Consider the following 18,599-nt stretch of genomic DNA (forward strand, 5'->3'; position numbering starts at 1 on the left):
ACTGAATTTACTCCAGGTGGACTCCAATTAAGCTGTAGAAACATCTCAAGGATGGTCAGTGGAAACAGGATGCACCTGAGCAAAATTTTGGCCTTCATGGTAAAGGCTGTGCATACTTACAGGTATGTATCAAAAAAAACTTTTTTTTCACATTGTAGAGAAGCTTGAATCTTCGACTGGACTGGGTTGCTTGACGTGAGGACCTTTTGCTTCAAATCACAGAAGCTTCCTCAGCTAAAATTCTTGCTCTGGTAGTCTGACTTCTGTCTTGACTCTTGTAGAGAAGAAATTTTTTTCACTTTTTTTTCACATTGTCATTATTGCGTATTGTACAGTGATGGGCACAGCTCCGCTAATCTGCTAACCACTAATTATCAAAGATAATGTTTTCATTATCGGATTAGCTTTTCAGATAACTTTGAAAACCATTATTGGACTAATTATCTTCTGATAAGTTTTGGTCCGATAATTTTTAGACCGCTAAAGTATTTTTGCAGACGTGGTAAACAAAGCTGAATAGTTACAAACATTTATGAAATCTAAAATAAGTTGAGTACCTACCTGTTAAATGTTTTATAGTAGATGCACAGTTCTATTCCCTGTAAACAGAGGAGAGCTGGTTCTAGAAGAAACCGCTCTATGCTCTGCAGGCAAAAACAAACTGGTCACAGAAAAGAAAAAAAGCTCATTTCTTTTGACCCCATACTGATACACTGGCAATATCACCCAAGTCATCCAGAGGCATACAGTTTTAACTTATGGTTAAAATTTTAACCAAACTAATTTCGGACAAGTTATTTAAATTAATGTCACGTCTGAAGTTTTATGAAGTGAAAATATCAGATATATGTTTTAGTTTGAAAGTAATGCACTTATTTTGAAGGTTTTAGTGTGGACATGCTGTGCCCAGAGCATTATGGGTATCTTAGTACATTCACGACAGAAGAAATGCATTTGGGATGCTCTGATCAGGCTCCACACAGACAACAGCATTAAACTCTTTGTATATTGTGCCTAAAACTCTCGTGAATATATCCTCTGGGTTAATAGAAACACAATAACATTGTGTTTGTTTTATGTAAAAATGCCAAAAGAAGCTCAGGTTGCTTCTCCATTATTTTAAATTGGAATCATTGCATTCGATTCCTGTTTGCTATTTAGAGTCCTGCTTATGTCAAACACTGTCTGTCGTCTTTGTTCCAGAGTAATATATATAAGATGTCTGAAATTCAGTTTGCGTTTATTAAATTTCACGCATCTTAAACGTAGCAGACACAGATTATCTGGAATTTTGTTTTGGCAAGTTTTCACAGCTTCTACTGCCATCTACTGGCCCATAGTGTTCATGGCAGTATTCGCCCTAAAGCTGGGCAGACACTGTACAATATTTTCAATCTTGTACTCAGCTCCAGCTCAAACTGTACGACAAAACTGCACAGTGTAAAAGTTCAGAGTGCACGATTTATGTTCTCACACTGTACCACCCGATGCTCTGATGCGATCTGACTGCTCACATTGTACATTCAATAACCACACATCGGACTCGTGTTTCCAGAAGCAAAACGTAAACAGAAGCTTTTTTTCAAACTTGATTTACATTTCTTATTTTTACAAAAATTCTCGATGGGAGACATCAAACTTTTAACAACAACAAAAAAAAACACAATACAATACTTTACATGAGTTGAAGAAAGGGGGGAAAAAGAAACAGAAGCTGCTCTCCCAAAGAGATAATCACTGTTTATGCTCTCTCTAATTCGGCATCAGTGTTTGCACATGCACAGTGCGAGAGGTTGGACGCTTCAGCAGTGGGATACCCTCACGACGGCCGACCAGAATATCAAACAGGTTTGATTTTCATCCGACCATACGACTGCTGATCAGGAGGTGGTCGTGAGAGGTTAAACACTGCTCATTACTCCATGTATCCTACATGATGCAGGACGCACGATTAAGCTGAAACTTGGCGCGATGCAAAAAATTCTCGTACGAGTAAAAATTGGCTGAAAAAGGGCCAAAACTCGCACAGTGTAAGCCCATCTTAAGTACTGAGTGTCTGGGCACCAGTAGATGGCAGTGTTCTATTTATTTTGACACCGGTTATATCAGACGGTTATCTAATTACAACTTGGCTTTTTTTTTGAAAACGCCTTTTTTTTTAAATAAAAAAAATGGCATATTTTACAAAAGCACATTTATCTGTAAACATCAACACCTCACATTAACGTAATGGTTTACATAGAATGAATGAGTCAACCAATCAGTGTTAGGAGGGGAGGAACATTTTACCCATAATCCCTTTGCTATCTGTCTGTGTTTGTTACAGAACTTCAGAATTAGTGCATTATTCAACATTAAAAGATATATGTTATATTTTAACTTTGTACAAATGACAGAATTGACATTAATGGAGTTATTCTATCAGTATTCATTTTATTTATAAACCAAACCATAAGTCAGCACTGCTTTATTTTCCAAGACCTCCACCTCACGGCAACGATGTTACTGAGTGGAGAGTTGAGCTTCACTGCTCCTTTCAACTGCTTTACTGCTGGAAGCTATGTAATAAACAGGAGCTTCCAGCAGTGGGCAGGATGCTCAAAGACAGAAGTGCTGACTCATTGTTTGGGTCTGTAGTCACCTTTGATGCTACCAGAAGTGATCGTAGTGTTAAAACTCATAATCAGCTTGTTAGTAGTTGCAAGTGTACCGGAGACAATACTGGAAACTATCAACCCCCATGCTTGACAGTAGATATGGTGTTCTTGGAATGCAACTCAGTATTCTTCTTCCTCCAAACATGATGAGTTGAGTTTTGGCCAAAATGTTCTATTTTGATTTCATCTGACCACATGATATTCTTCCAATCCTCTTCTGGATCATCCATATGCTCTCTGGGAAACTTCAGATGGGCCTGGACATGTACTGGCTTAAGCAGGGGGACACGCCTGGCACGGCAGGATTTGAGTCCCTCTCTGCGTAGTGTGTAGCCTTTGTTACTTTGGTCCCAGCTCTCTGCAGGTCATTCATCAGGTCCCTCCGTGTAGTTCTGGGACTTTTGTTCACCATTCTCATGATCATTTTGACCTCATGGGATGACATTTTGTGTGGAGCCCCAGATCAAGGGAGATTATCAATGGTCTTGTATGTCTTACATTTTCTTACAATTGCTCCCACAGTTGATTTATTCACAACAACTTGCTTGACTATTGTAGACTCACTCTTCCCAGCCTGGTGCACATCTACAATTTTCTTCCTGGTGTCCTTCGACAGCTCTTTGGTCTTGGCCATGGTTGAGGTTGGAGTCTGACTCTTTGAGGCTGTGGATCGGTGTCTTTTATACAGATAACGAGTTCCAGCAGATGTCATTAATACAGGTAACAGGTGGAGGACAGAAGAGCTTCTTCAAGAAGAAGTTACAGGTCTGTGAGAGCCAGAAATCTTGCTTGTTTGTGGGTGACCAAATACTTATTTTCCACCATAATTTACAAATAAATTCTTTAAAAATCCTACAATGTGATTTCCTGGAATTTTTTTCTCATTTTGTCTCTCATAGTTGAAAATTACAGACCTCTCTCATCTTTCTAAGTAGGAGAACTTGCACAATCAGGGACTGACTAAATACTTTTTACCTCATTGTAGATACTGATACCCACAGCTTGGGCTCTGGTACCCAACTCCTGGAGAGGGGCTGAGTGCTTCATTCTGGCGTTTCCCACGGGGAGACGTAGGGACGCGACCCTCTCGTTCACTGGAGTGAACTCCAACACATGGCGACTGAGCTGGGGAGCCGCTCATGGCGCACAACAAAAAAAAACACCTCCGTGTTGGAAGCCAATCAGAAGATTCAGACGGCTTTCGATGGCTTTTCAGTCGAGTGAGTATCTGAGAAATTGTGTAACAGCTGGACATGCCACAACATGTCCTGTGAGACTTCCAACACGGAGGTGTTTTTTTTTGTTGCACACCATGAGCGGCTCCGTGCCGATGCGCGAAATCCTCCGCACGTCTTTCATTACAAAATCTCCTGTAACAGTGGAATGTGCCACAAAAGTGCTATGTCCAGCTCTCTTGCCATTTCTGTGGTAGTCACACGATGTCCTGGATCAACACAGCGCTCAGTTTAGAAATGATCTGGTCGTTCCAGCCTGTCGATGGCCGCTCGGTGCGCCACGCACCCTCTGCCACTGTGGGCTGTCTTTAAAAAGGTTTTAACACTCCTTAATCCGTGTGATGCCAACAGAATCTTCACCGAAAGCCATTTGAATCTTTCGAATGGTTTCCAACTGGCTGTCTCTAACAGTTTCTGAAAAAGATTTTATGGAGCAAAGCGGCAGTCGCTCTGCCATTTCCCTGACAATAAAAATCTGACGAGGGGGCTGGACCAGTGCTCACTCAAAGCCTGCCCACAGGCGAATGACACAACCGACAGGCGTGAAAAAACTTACGCATGGGCATGAAGGTTCAAGCTTGGCTGATGCAAGCGTATGTGATTCAAATCCATATAGTTTTTGAAAAAAATAAAAAGGTTCATTACTTTTTGGACAGACCTTGTATATAGTCTTTGAAAGATTAGATTGAAAATCTATTTCACAAATTCTCACCAAATTTGCACCACAGATAGATAGGCACAGAACCCTCCACTGAATTTTGGAGGTTTGATCAATTCCAGATGCTGTTTAAATCGTTCCATGTCTCCAGTAGACACATCGCAACGTTAATCAGAAACAAAGTGCACCTGTGGACCGGCCTCAATCCAATCCAGAGAGTAGCTTGTTAAACTTCATGCAAGTTGGTACTGAAGCTGCCAAAACACACAAAAGAGAAAAGTAACTCTCTCTCAGCTGAGTGGGCTACTTTAAGAGCTACACTGATCAGAGTGGAAATACAAGCTACGCCAGTTTATGTTTATGTCCAGAGATCAAGGATACAGTGACCAATTTCATATTTATTTATTTTAAGACTCAATGAAATACATAGAAAACCTGTAAAGTCTACTTTTAGTACAAAATTCACAAGAGGTATCGATAAGGGAATCAATAAGGAATTGGATCAATAAGCAGAATCGATAATGGCATCGATATCGATAACATCTTATCAATACCCATCCCTACTCGTAACACATCAGCTGCATGCAGTATTTGCATTCTGTCTGATCATGGCAAAATGCACTTTCATATCCCATCATCGTGCAGCGAGTAGCTCAATTTAATCACTTCATTTCTGCCATTCTGAATTATTTGAACTATCAAATGCTTTTAATCAAGTCGTGAGACTTTCAAATTTATAGATGCATTGATCCTGTTTGCAATCAAGTTGTGTTGGTGTGAAACTTGACTCACAGCATCTTCTCAAATTAAATTTCAACCCTAACAGTCTCGGGGAAGATGGTCATGCATATTTCACTAAACTGCATTCTTGGGCTATCAATAATAAAATGCCATAGTCATATAACTATAAATACACTAAAAGTACTGCTGGACTCAGAGACTTCAGCGAGCCATTAAAAATTCATACACACCTGGCAAACTGCTAAATCTTCAGACAGAGCGCAAACACAGTAACACAAATGATGACGTGTTTGCAGGGGCTTCATGGTATACAGATGGGTCCACATATAATTGGACAGTGAAAATGTATTATTATTATTATTATTATTTTAATTTTATTTATTTTTTGCTGACTGGGCAGCATTTTTCATTATGGAGGTTTAAAATTATGACCAGCATATAAGCCTCAGTCACCATAGCGTAACAGTGGAGATAGCCAATGAGCTCTTGATACCTGCAAATTTGTGCAAACGATGTTAACATATAAATTAAATAATCCTGAAGTTTCACTCAAGGGAAATACTACAGGACACACTTCTCTAATGGGCCGTTTATGAAAATTAACCGCACAGTAATATAAAGCCGCGTTCACACCGGGCGTGATCAGATGCTACAAATTCGTGTGGGTCGCCAGGCGACGGACGCGCCTCCTTCGCCCGGTGTGTCGCTCTGCTTGGGTGGACTTCCGCCGCGAAAATTCGCCCCGGTGCGTGATCAATAGGAGGAGCTTCCATTCCGCTCGCCGGCTCCGGTTGTCAGTCAAGCTAACATGACGGACCTTGATCACACGGAGCGAGTTGCTGTGGAAAGCTCCCAATACAGAGAGTATCATTATTTGCTGCAGGAGCTGTGTCTGGGTGACGGCCACTTTCAGCAGTCCTTCCACCTCTGTGGGACCCAGTTTGAGGATCAACTGTCCTGTTCGCGTGCGCACATGTAAACAATTAATAAATAAATAAATAAAAAAAAAGAAACTCCACTGCTTGCTGCAGCTGGCTCTTCCCCCAAAAAACATAATTGTGTTTAGAAACCAGTCACCATTTGTTTTATTATACATCTGTGTAGTTAATTAATAAAATATTCTCTACAGACGATTCGCTTGCGCGCACATGTAAAAGAAAAAGAAAAGGAAAAAGCTCCGCTCCCGCTGCTGCAAGTAGGGCTGCTCCTCGCTCCAAAAACTCTGTCATAATTGTGTTTAGAAACCAGTCACCATTTGCTTTATTATACAGCTGTGTAGTTAATAAGTAAAATAATCTCCAGGACGATTCGCGCGCACGTAAAATAAAAATAAAAAGAAACTCCGCTCCCCGCTGCTGTGAGGCTGCTGCTTGCTTCAAAAACGCTGTGATTGTGAAATAAAGGACAAAAGAGACATAAGTCCTGCTCACAGGCTGCTACCAGATACAGACATGTTCACATCTTCAGTCAAACTCCAGACATCTCCACATCACTACATATTCAGTCCCTGATTGGTCATCGCGGCGTGACGAGACGAAAAAGTTCAGATTTTTGAACTTGGGGAGGAGGGCAACGCGACGTGACGCGACGTGACGCGATGTGACGCGACGCAATATCGCACCACAAACGCGCAAAACGCTCAAAATCGCTTCACTCGCATCGCTTCACTCGCGTCCATTGCGTCGCGCTGCGTGGTTTGGCGCCAAAACGCGTCCTTACATAGGGATTACATGGCAACCTGTGGCTGCAGTCGCTCACGTCGCGCCCGGTGTGAACGTAGCATTATACTCAGAAAGGGCAAACAAAGCAGCGAGCAACCACTGGTCCTGGTGACCTCTGCTAGTGAGGCTCTGGACATACCTAACTGGCACACAGCTGTCACTCAAAGTGACCACATCCCTAATTATTCATTAAAAAAAATCCCCTGTTGTCATGAAAAAAGCATATGTAGAGACTAAAACCATTTTTGTACCACCCTGCAAATATGTTGTATTTTTGCTGTAAAGTTGAGCACTTTAACATGGGGTTCCATGGGGAGTGACATGCTTTTGGAGCCATCCTCAAGGGGCCATTCAAGGAACTGCAAGATTTGACACTTCCGTATATGTATTTCGGTGTTTAACTAAGATAATTGTGAGTCTTTAATGTGAATGTTATATATTAAAAAAAGCGTGTTGCTGTTAGGGTTGTGTGTCGGGAACCGGTTCTTTTTGGGTATCCTTAAGAAATGATTTGATCCTTCGACATCAATAACCTTTTTGCTTAACGATTCCCTTATTGGTCCTTCAGAGTGGTCGTTGTTTTTGAGGGGAATTTGTCAGGAAAATTATCATTTCTCTACATTGATTACAGACCCTGAAGCGAGTCTGTATAATCAACCATTTCTGCAGCACGGCTTTGCTTTGAACCTTGAACCAATGAAGAAGTGCTTCGATCTTCGATCTGTTGCTTCATTGGTTCTTTGTTTTATTTCGCTTTATCTTAATTTTTCCCTGCTAAAACCCTAAAGTGCATATGACTGAGTAATATTTACCTTTTTTATGTTAAATCAACCTGTTATGGTCTTCTGAAACAGTTGATAGATGTATTTTATAACTTAAAAATGGGACCGATGCTAACACGTTAGCATTCAATTTCAATTTCAATTTATTTTCATTTATATAGCGCCAAATCACAACAGAGTTGCCTCAAAGCGCTTCACACAGGTAAGGTCTAACCTTACCAACCTCCAGAGCAACAGTGGTAAGGAAAAACTCCCTCTGAGGAAGAAACCTCAAGCAGACCAGACTCAAAGTGGTGACCCTCTGCTTGGGCCATGCTACAAACATAAATTACAGAACAATTCACGGACGAATATACAAGAAATGCTATTGGCACACAGGACAGGAGGATCGCCAACACGAATACAACTCCCATCTCTGGATGGAGCTGCACCTTAAACAGAGAGAAAAAACAGAATCAGGCATCAGAAAGACAAAAAATACTGTATAATTTGTCAGCATTAAACAAGAAAAACAGAGAAATTCTAAGGTGATCGCTGGCCACTAGCCCTAAACTTCACTAAAAGACCCAGAATTTAGGTAAAGTTGAGGCCGCAGCCCGCTCCAATTACTAATAAATGAATTAAAAGAGTAAAAAGCATAAAACAAAACTGTAACAGGATGCAAACCATATGAAAGGGAAAAATAAGTGCGTGTTAAGTCTGGACTTGAAAATCTTCACAGAATCTGACTGTTTTATTGACGCAGGGAGATCATTCCACAGAACAGGGGCACGATAAGAGAAAGCTCTGTGATCCGCAGACTTCTTATTCACCTTAGGGACACAAAGTAGTCCTGCACCCTGAGAACGTAAAGCCCGGGCCGGTACGTAAGGTTTAATTAGGTCAGCAAGCTAGGGAGGTGCCAGTCCATGAATAATTTTATAGGTTAGTAGCAGAACCTTAAAATCTGATCTCACTGGGACAGGAAGCCAGTGAAGAGATGCCAAAATGGGTGTAATGTGGTCGAACTTTCTGCTTCGTGTCAAAAGTCTGGCTGCAGCATTTTGAACCAATTGGAGACCCTAATGCTAGACTGTGGTAAACCAGAAAATAGAACATTGCAGTAGTCCAATCTAGAAGAGATAAATGCATGGATCAGGGTCTCAGCATCAGCCATAGACAGGATGGGACGAATCTTCGCTATATTTTGCAGGTGGAAGAAAGCAGTCCTAGTAATATTTCTAATGTGGAGGCCAAAGGACAACGAAGGATCAAAAATTACCCCAAGGTTCCTCACTTTGTCAGTGTGATGTATGACACACGAGCTGAGGCTGAGCGTTAACTGGTCAAATTGATGCCGATGTCTCACTGGACCAAGAACCATCATTTCAGTCTTATCAGAGGTTAAGCATGTCTATGGCATTTCAAAGTTAAAGTTAGCATTAAGTGGAGCCATTATCAAGCCTCCCTCCCCAGCACGCAAAGGATTCTGGGATACTCTAATTGGCTTCATTTCTGAGTACCAGAGAATGGCACAAAGAGAAACATGTTCTTTAATGTTGCCATCCTGCAAATTCACTCTGTGTGACTCTGCGTTACATACATGCCGCCTGCACCACACACTTCCCCCTCACCGTGGTGAGATGTCACAACCCTGCTGCATGAAGGCTCCCAGTGAGAACCAGAGGGAGTTGAAGATGCCAAATTCATTGGGGGGTTGGTCAGTGGGGCCTTGCTCTGTGGCGCCCTCCTCTGGTTCCTCAGCATGCCATTCGTAGGGGCTGAAGCGACTCACCTGAGACAACACAAAAAGAATTTTTAGCTTCATGTGTTGTTTCTTTACTTTGTTTGGTTTTGCTATTTACAATTCACAAACAGTTCTTCCACCAACACTGCAAACATTAAATTCTCTCATGTTTCACTCATGAATGAATTTGATCTGCATCAATAAAAATGCACATCACCCAGACATTTCAGTGAAAGGTGATTAAAAAATGCGAAATTCAGGTGGCAGAAATCTTCAAGCAATCAGAGCAGAGTCCATTTTTTTTAATTATTATATTAAAAAAACATAATCAGTCAATCACAAGGTGTTCAAAAAAGTTGAAGCATAAATTAGTGGTTTGACTGTATCAATCTCAACATTTCAATTTGATTATAAACAATTAGTTATTGGACATGCATCCTTTTGAATCACATGTGCATCCAGATGAAATTATAAAGTTCATATTTAAAGGCTGCAGTCTCTGCAGGGTGTGTATGTGTACTGGCACAATTTTTTTTCAGAATTTTCTAATTGTGGAGTTTTACTCCATATTAGACAAGGGGTGAGCATCTCTCCCTTATAAAATGACAGGATACATATCTAAATACATGGGCATAATGCTAAAATTAATGAACAATGCTTTTTATTATAGAGTGATTCGATGCAGTCTAATTCATCAGCATAACAGCTTTATCAATTTATAACATTAAAATCGAGCCATCGGCCAGTTCATAGTTCATTTAGATAGATTCAGGGGTCTGATGCAGTCTTATCCAGAACATAGAATTGGTTTCCGATTTTCAATTCATACCCATAAATTGTAAGTATGCAGGAGAAGTCGTCCAGATGCAAACTCGACCCTGAGTGTGAACTGAGCCCAGGGCTAATCCTACCCCTAACCTGGGCCGAGATCTCCCGAGGGCTGACTTCTCTTGTTGCGAGCTGTTACACCCCTATATATATGACCAACATAAATGTAAATGAAATAAAAAGGAACCATAGCTGTAGTTCTGTTAAAAATGTCTTTATGATACAGGCTGAAAATCACTGTGAAGAGACATTGCTGTTACATGTAAAGAAACAAACAATGCATGAAATGGTCAGCATAAAGGAAGCAGGAAGAAGGAAAATTTGAAAACTGACAATTACAGGGGTTAATAATCATTCTGAAAACACTTTCTCATAATTTTTCTCATTATACTTGACAATGCTCAAACACTTTTAAAGCTCTACAAAGGACAACCAACAATCAACACAGTTACCAGGAAGGATTTATTGCCTTATAAATGTTATGGAATTCAAAATTCACCAACTGACAACAGCTGATTAGGTGAAATCTGTTTTCTCTTCAGATCAAACATTCATTCATTTAAATTTAAAGCCACATTTTCACTCACCAAGAACAGCACCACACTGACTCCAATGTAAGCAAACACAATGCACATCCAGATCTCGTAGGCCAGTGGGTCCAGGAAAGAGAAGACACCAGGTTTAGACTTCTGGGGCTTCTTGATCATAATAGAGATTCCCAGAGACATGAAGGGCTTGGAAAAATCGATCACCTCCTCTCTCACCAGAGTGATGGTCAGCGGGGCCACAGCAATCTCAGCTTTCTGAAATGAAGAGAGAAGGGAGGCAGAATTGAACAATGTTGGCATAGCTGGTGAAATTCCACCTCAATAATCAATAATGGCAAGCCAGACAGCTGTGATCTATATTATAAAAGCCAAGTGGCCTCTGTGTGCACGTGCATGCATGTGTATGGCTTCGATCACGCAGAAACCGTGGAGAGCTGACATTTACCATTTGGTGTGCTTACGTATTTTGTGTCAACAATGAATGCTGTGAAAGTTGATAGGACAAATATTTTTGGAGAAATTAGCAATTTTAACTAACCAGTAAACAATGGATATTTGCTGCAATGCACCATCGGAGTTCAGGGTTTTGGGGTTTTAAATGTTGTTACTGTTGTTCATATTAGTTTGACAATGATGTTAGTGTTATTGATTTGTGTTTTTGTAGTTCAATTGGTTTAGTCAGTTTAGTTAAGTGTCGTGTTGCTGTTACCATGAGTGAGTTAACCGTCGTTGCCTTTACCATGACTGAAAAGTGAATTCTGTTTGATGTCTTCTGCCATGTCTCAGTTTCTGTATGTCTAAAAATAGAACCACCTGCTTGCAGCAGAATGCTAAAAAGATAAGCTCTCTGTGAATGCGTGCGTGTGTGTAACTTTGATCATGAAGAAACTGTGGCTAGCTGACATTTGCCATTTGGTATGCTTATGTATTTTGGGTCAAGCATGAATGGCGCAAAAACAGAACATTGACAGGACTAATACTTTTGGAGAAGCTACGGATATTAGCTAACAACACTGAACAGTAGATGTTGCTAACTACATTCTGGACTCACACAACTTTCCAATGGGGTGGGGGGGTAAATCATCTTATATTAAGTGTGAGTGCATATGTTAGTAAGTTCAATGTAAGTACATAGTATAATTGTAAATACATTAAAAGTACATGGGTGACATAAGAAAGTACAAACACTTATCTTCATTGTGGTCCATTTAAAAATCTAATGACAAAATAGAATCAATCATAAAATAAATAATAGCACTAGTAATACTGATTAATAATAGTGTGATATGACAGCAAGAACCTAAACAATTGTAATACATTAATACAGTAAATTAACATTAAAACAAATTACATAATTAAAAGGAAATAAAAAGGTTGAGTTCCTCTTCTAAAAATTGTTGAGGTTTAATGTTCTAAAAACTTTCTGGACTCACACAACATTGCAACTCATAGAAACTTAATTATTACCACCATTGAAAAATATCACCTACCTATTTTATAACACTACCCAATCTAGAGCCCACCTAGCACAGTAGCAAGGTGCTACTACTGCTACTACCACTACCACCACCACCAACAATGATAATAACAATAATACTGTACATAATGTGCATAACTAAGCTCCAAATATTGCCATTGAGTTCCCGTGAGATTCCATGGGATCTTGTCTGTCAATCCAGGAAGTGTATGACATTTGAACATTTCATGTTTTACTGTGGATTCAAAATTTAGTACTTCCTGTTTAAGACTCCCTGTACCGTGAATATTATTATTATTAATAATAATAACAATAATAACAACAACAACAACAATAATAATAATAATAATAATACAATATTCATAAGAAAAGTGTTCTTTAGACTGAGCATTGTGGGTGGTATGATTGGATATTCTGCATCTGTGTGATGTTCATAAGACTGAATTACAAACAACAACATCATATTCCACGCATTTTCTGTCTTTACATGAGCTGTATGATTTGTATGATTTGTGCAACAGTGGCTTCCAAATTAAGACAACAGCGCTATTTATTTTTGACACCAGTTATATCAGACGGTTATCTAATTACAACTTTTTTAAACCTTTATTAAACCTTTATTAAATTAAACCTTTATTACACTTATAAAACACAACTATAGCATATATATTCTGAAAGTACAGGTTGTCCTGAAAAAAGAGACATAAAACTTGATGGTGGGATGCAGGGAGAGCTGTTAACAGCAATAATAAAACATTTATGCCAGGCGAGTGAATTGTCCAAAAAATGCCCTCGGATCCCAGAGGGTTAAGTTACGCAGCCAGCCGACAAGGATCCCACTCCCCTCAATCTACCTGGCAAATGTTTAGTCTCTGCCAAGCCAGACTGACGACCTGTTAAGCCGCATCCAGACCCAGCATGAGGCTCGGGACTCCTCCGTGTTCTGCCTGACAGAGATTTGGCTTCACAACAACATAGTGGATTCTGCTTTTCAGCTTCCGGGATTTTCTGTTCATCGTTTGGATCGAATTAGCACACCGTAAAATGAAAGGAGGTGTGTGTTTCCTTATTAATAATCTTTGGTGCACAGACAGTGTTATTATCAACAAAACGTACAGCTAATCTAGAATGCCTTGTTCTGAAGTGCCGCCCCTTTTATCTCCATTGAGAGTTTTTAGTGATGTGTTTGTGTGCAGTGTACATACATCCACGTGCAGATGCTTCTGTGGCTCTAGATGAACTGAGTGACATTATGTTAAAATGTGAGAACTCCAAGTCAGACGCAGTGGTTATAGTAGCTGGTGACTTTAATAAGACCAATCTTAGGTCTGTTTTTCCCAACTACTATCAATATGTGAAACATCCCACCTGAGGCACACAAATTTTGGATCACTGTTACAATAATGTGAAATCCGCATTTAGGTCTACTTTGAGACCAGCTTTTGGCAGGTCTGATCATTCCTCGATTCTACTTCTTCCTACGTACATACAGAGGAGTAGATACGTTGAGCCTATTTCACGCACTGTAGTGCTGGATTAAGGACAATGAATTAAAATTGCAAGGCTGTTTTGACGCTACGGATTGCCTGTCTTTCCATCTGAGGATCTGAATGAATACTGCAAGACTGTTACTGGATATATAAACATCTGTATTGACTCTTGTATTCGAAAGAATGTTGTGAAACAATGGGGAAGCCAAAACCATGGTTTAAGGCAGGCGTGAACATGAAGTTAAAGGAACGTGCTCAAGCCTTCAGCTCTGGTGATGTTGATGTCTATAAGCAGGCCAGATACTCTTTTGAGAGATCAGTTAAAGCTGCTAAGCAGGCCTATGGTGAAAAGATTGAGAGTTATTTTAGAGAGGACAATCCAAGACAGACGTGGAAGGGACTGAGTGCCATCACCTCTTGGAGGCCCAGGTTACTTTTGGTAACTCTCTCCCTAATGATTTAAACACATTTTATTGTCACTTTGACACCTTGGAAAGGGAGCGAGTGGACTTTTTGGTGAGCTATGAGGAAAACGGTCTCAGGATTTTACAGGAGGATGTAAGGAGGGCCCTGTCCAGGTCTAAGGTCAGGAAGGCACCTGGGCCGGACAGCATTCCTCTCCGTGTTTTGAAGCTGTGCTCAGAGCAACTTGCACCTGTTTTAACTGATCTCTTTAACATGTCTCTGAGGTGTTGTACTGTTCCACTCAGTTTTAAAAGGTCAGTTGTCATTCCAGTGCCTAAGAAGTCACCTATTACTTGTTTAAATGACTATACTCCAGTCGCGCTTACGTCTGTGTTGATGAAAACCTTTGAACGTCTTGTGCTGGAGCACATTAATGCCCAGATCCCTGTGTCTGTTGATCCACTCCAGTTCACACATAGACAGAACAGAAGTGTGGTGGATGCTATTTCATTTACTTTGAACTCAGTGTACAAACACCTGGACAAGGAAAAATCCAAGGCTAGAACGCTTTTTATTGACTATAGCTCTGCTTTTAATTCTCTTGTCCCTGCAAGGCTTATCCAGAAACTGAGACTCTTGGGTGTGAGTGATGCCATTTGCAAATGGATTTTTAGTTTTTTAACTGAAAGACCACAAAGAGTAAAGATCAATGGTCTGTGTCTCTGATGAACTGTGTTTTAAGCCCATTGTTGTACTTTGTACACTTTGACTGTGTTGCGTCCTTTTCTAACAATTTAATAATTAAGTATGCAGATGGCACAACTGTTATTGGTTTGATCTCTTCTCATGATGACTCTTTGTATAGATCTGAAGAGCAAAAGGTGGTTTCCTGAAGTGAGGAAAAACAATTTGAAGTTAAATACTGCAAAAACGTTTGAGCTGGTTGTTGATTTCAGGAAAAATAGATCTTATTCCCATCATATTAAATGGCGCTGAGATGAAAACAAATTTCTTGGAGTGTTTTTATGCCCTGCGTGGCGCTTGCACCATGAGGCGGGGCATATATCATCGGGGTGTCCGCCTGTCCGTCCTTCCATCTCTCTGTCCGTCCGTCCTTTTGTCTGGCTGCAATTCGTTCGCCACAACGTAGCCCGGCACCTATTACTTGCAAAAACCTCATATTTGGTGGGTACATGCCTTGGAGGAGTACTTCGCATGGGTTCGAAGGCCGGTGACCTTGACCTACTTTTCAAGGTCACCAGTGGTCACAACTGTCAAATCCTTCGCCGCAACATAGCTTCACACCTATTGCTCGCAGAAACTTCATATTTGATGGGTACATGCCTTGGAGGAGTACTTTGCATGGGTTCGAAGGTTGGTGGCCTTGACCTACTTTTCAAGGTCACCAATGGTCACAACTGTCAAATCCTTCACCTGAAATTTGTTCGCCACAATGTACCTCGGCACCTATTACTTGCAAAAATCTCATATTTGGTGGGTACATGCCTTGGAGGAGTACTTTGCATGGGTTCAAAGGCCGGTGAACTTGACCTATTTTTAAAAAATTACCAATAGTTGCATTTGTTTGAAGGCTACCGACTTTTTATGGTCACTGTTGGCCACATCCTCTAAATAAATATGTCAATCTTCAATTTTTCCACTGTGTATCCCAGTTTACATCAAACACATGAGGGTTCAACCAAATACCTACCCCACACTGTTATGTGTCGGACGCAGCCCGGAGAACCGACCAGCATTTGAAGGACCCAGTATAAAATAAGCAGAGCACGGTACAAAGGATAACAGAGTTTAATAAACATAACAGTGATGTGACAAATATAAGAGTGCGCGGTCTGGCGTGGTGGATTGCGGTGCGCTCCCAGCAGCGCTAACGGTCCGGAGCCAGAACCAGTTCAGACCCAAGGACCCCGCCGACACCCCCCAGGTGGCCGCGACAAACCGAGTCTGTGAATGAAGAAATCATTATGTGAGTCCACACTCAACACACAGAGAGACCGCTCAAAGGTGTACAAACAGCAAACACTTCCTGGCTTAATTACTAATCAGCTTCCCACCCTGCAGGCATGGAACACCCTGTTCACAAACTCACTGCAGCGGAAGCTAATTAAAACGACTAACATAACAGCTCAATATAATAAGGTGTGAGGGACACCACATTTACTGACTGTATAAATGTTAGTCACAAAACCTAACGTACCTCAGGAAGTGTGCTGACGAGCGTGAGACCTCACCCCCTCCTCATTCACAGACCATACATCAAACCTGGACGTTCTCTGCATCCACTGATGATGAGATGGCTCTTGAGACGACGATCTCACCCGTCTGGTCACAAGGTCGAGTCTCTGGCAAATACACACTGTGTACTCCAGTCTTAAATGCCACCATGCTCCAATCCGTGTAGATGCACCACAGCTGTGAGTCCTGACGAGCCGCAGGTGATCAGGGTGAGGTCCTGATATCTCAGCCACACAGCCACTCAGTCCCAAATGCGCACCACCTGGAAGGAAAACCAAAAGACAGAAACAAAAGACAAACAAAAGCCAGCCAGGCACGCCAGCCACAACAGCACCCCACCCTCACGGGAAGCCTCCCGGCGACCACACAAACCTGGCCCAGGAGAAACATCCCCCTCCAGGGACCATGGCTGGAAACCGCATCTGCATTCATCTTCCAACAGAATCTTCATCCAACAGAACGTTGATGTCTTCTCCTCTGGCTGCATCTTTGCCTTTGTTTCTGTCTGTCAATTAGCACAGGTATGGCCAGGAGTTCTTAAACCTGTGTGGTCAGCCTTTGTCCAACCATGTTCACAGTCTGATTAGTCATAAAACAAAAAAGACAACACAAACAACCAAACCACCCCCCCCTCCCAGAGGACCGTCCCATCAAACCCCGGGAAGGGGAGAAAAGAAAACAACCCAAACATAAGCATGCAAATAACAATGCTAACACCCCCCCCCAGAGGACCGTTCCATCAAACCCCGGGGAAGGGGAGAAAAGAAAAACAAGCCAAACTTAAGCTTGCAAATAAAAATGCTAACCCCCCCCCCCGACGACATGTAGGGACCAACACCCCCCAGAGGGCATCCCGCCAACTCCAGGAGTAATAACCACAGCCGAGGTCCCTCTGGGCTCCAAAGTCACCCACGGGGGCTCCCAGCGCCTCCCAGAGGACCGTTCCATCAACCCCAGGAGACGCCCCCCCTCATGACCAACGGACCCAGCCCCGGCCGTCTATGGCTAGATGGACCCACAGTCCTTTCCCCCCCAGAGGACACCACAGTCAAACCCTGAGGGCGGAAACTGGGGGGAAAACAAAAGGAAAGAAAAAAAAACCATACAAACAAAACAACCCCAACCCCACCCCCTTGGTGCAGTGGGAACTGGAAGCACGTCCAGCGTCACCAACCGTGACTATACCCCAGAAGTCAACCGGGAGGAGTGGAACAGCGGTTATGGCAGACGGCACAAAACGGCGCCACTCCTCCGACTTCCAAACCAGCCACCAGCTGCGGGTATATCCCACTGCCCCAAACCTCAGCCACGCCGATGGCAGACGGCTCAAAGGCGCGCTGAAGCCGGAGGTGGAAAAGGGAATCAACAAAAAAAAAAAACAACAACACCCCGAACCCCCCCCCCCCCTCCCAGGTGCAGAGGTTACCTGGGAAACGCCCAGCACAACCAAACTGCACCACTCCAGCAACGCCGACACGTACGGCTCACCCGGCTGGAGTCAGAGGAGAAGAGAGGGCATAACAAAAAAGAAAAAAAAAAGAAAAAAAAAAGAAAAAAGATAAAACAACCCAATTACCCCCCCATCACCCCCCAGGGGACCGTCCCATCAAACCCTGGGAGGTGAAACTAAAAGAAATAAAAAGAAAGACTAACAGACTAACATAAAGTTGCTTGGGTCCGTTTTTTGCTCCAAACAGACTGCAGGGACATGACCCCAGACACTAAATAGTGTAAAAAATAATCCCACACAAAAACCAACTCAAACACCCACAAAAAATGAACACAAAACTAATAAGTGACGTATACCGTTAAGCTCAAACAAATGGAACACACCTGTTCCCACTTAAGAGCTTAACGGTAATGTGACTCAGTTACCAACAGAGGGAGCCAAAGTGCTAAAAATGAAAAACCCCCTTTGGTAACAGAGATCCCAACTCATGCTGCTTTTCTGTGCGCAGCAACGTGTAAACACACAACCAAAATGTGTTTCAACTAAATAACGCCGGAGATGTCACAACAGACGCAGTAGTTATCTTCATCCGGGGAAACGGGGCTACAACTGTAACACGGGAAGC

General features: G+C 41.9%; 1 protein-coding gene across 5 annotated transcripts in view; it reads right to left on the reverse strand.

Annotated features, from left to right (window-relative positions):
* The window catches only part of gria4a (glutamate receptor, ionotropic, AMPA 4a), a 451,011-nt gene that overhangs the window by 86,713 nt on the left and 345,699 nt on the right, over positions 1 to 18,599 (reverse strand). For all 5 annotated transcript variants that reach the window (XM_034167735.1, XM_034167734.1, XM_034167737.1 and 2 more), the window contains exons 12-13: positions 10,936 to 11,151; positions 9,408 to 9,568 (exon numbers count right to left, since the gene is read on the reverse strand). In XM_034167735.1, coding sequence (XP_034023626.1) covers positions 9,408 to 9,568; positions 10,936 to 11,151 — 377 coding nt within the window. The remainder of the gene's footprint in view (positions 1 to 9,407; positions 9,569 to 10,935; positions 11,152 to 18,599) is intronic.

Source organism: Thalassophryne amazonica, chromosome 4 (genome assembly GCF_902500255.1).
Source record: "Thalassophryne amazonica chromosome 4, fThaAma1.1, whole genome shotgun sequence".
NCBI lineage: Eukaryota > Metazoa > Chordata > Actinopteri > Batrachoidiformes > Batrachoididae > Thalassophryne > Thalassophryne amazonica.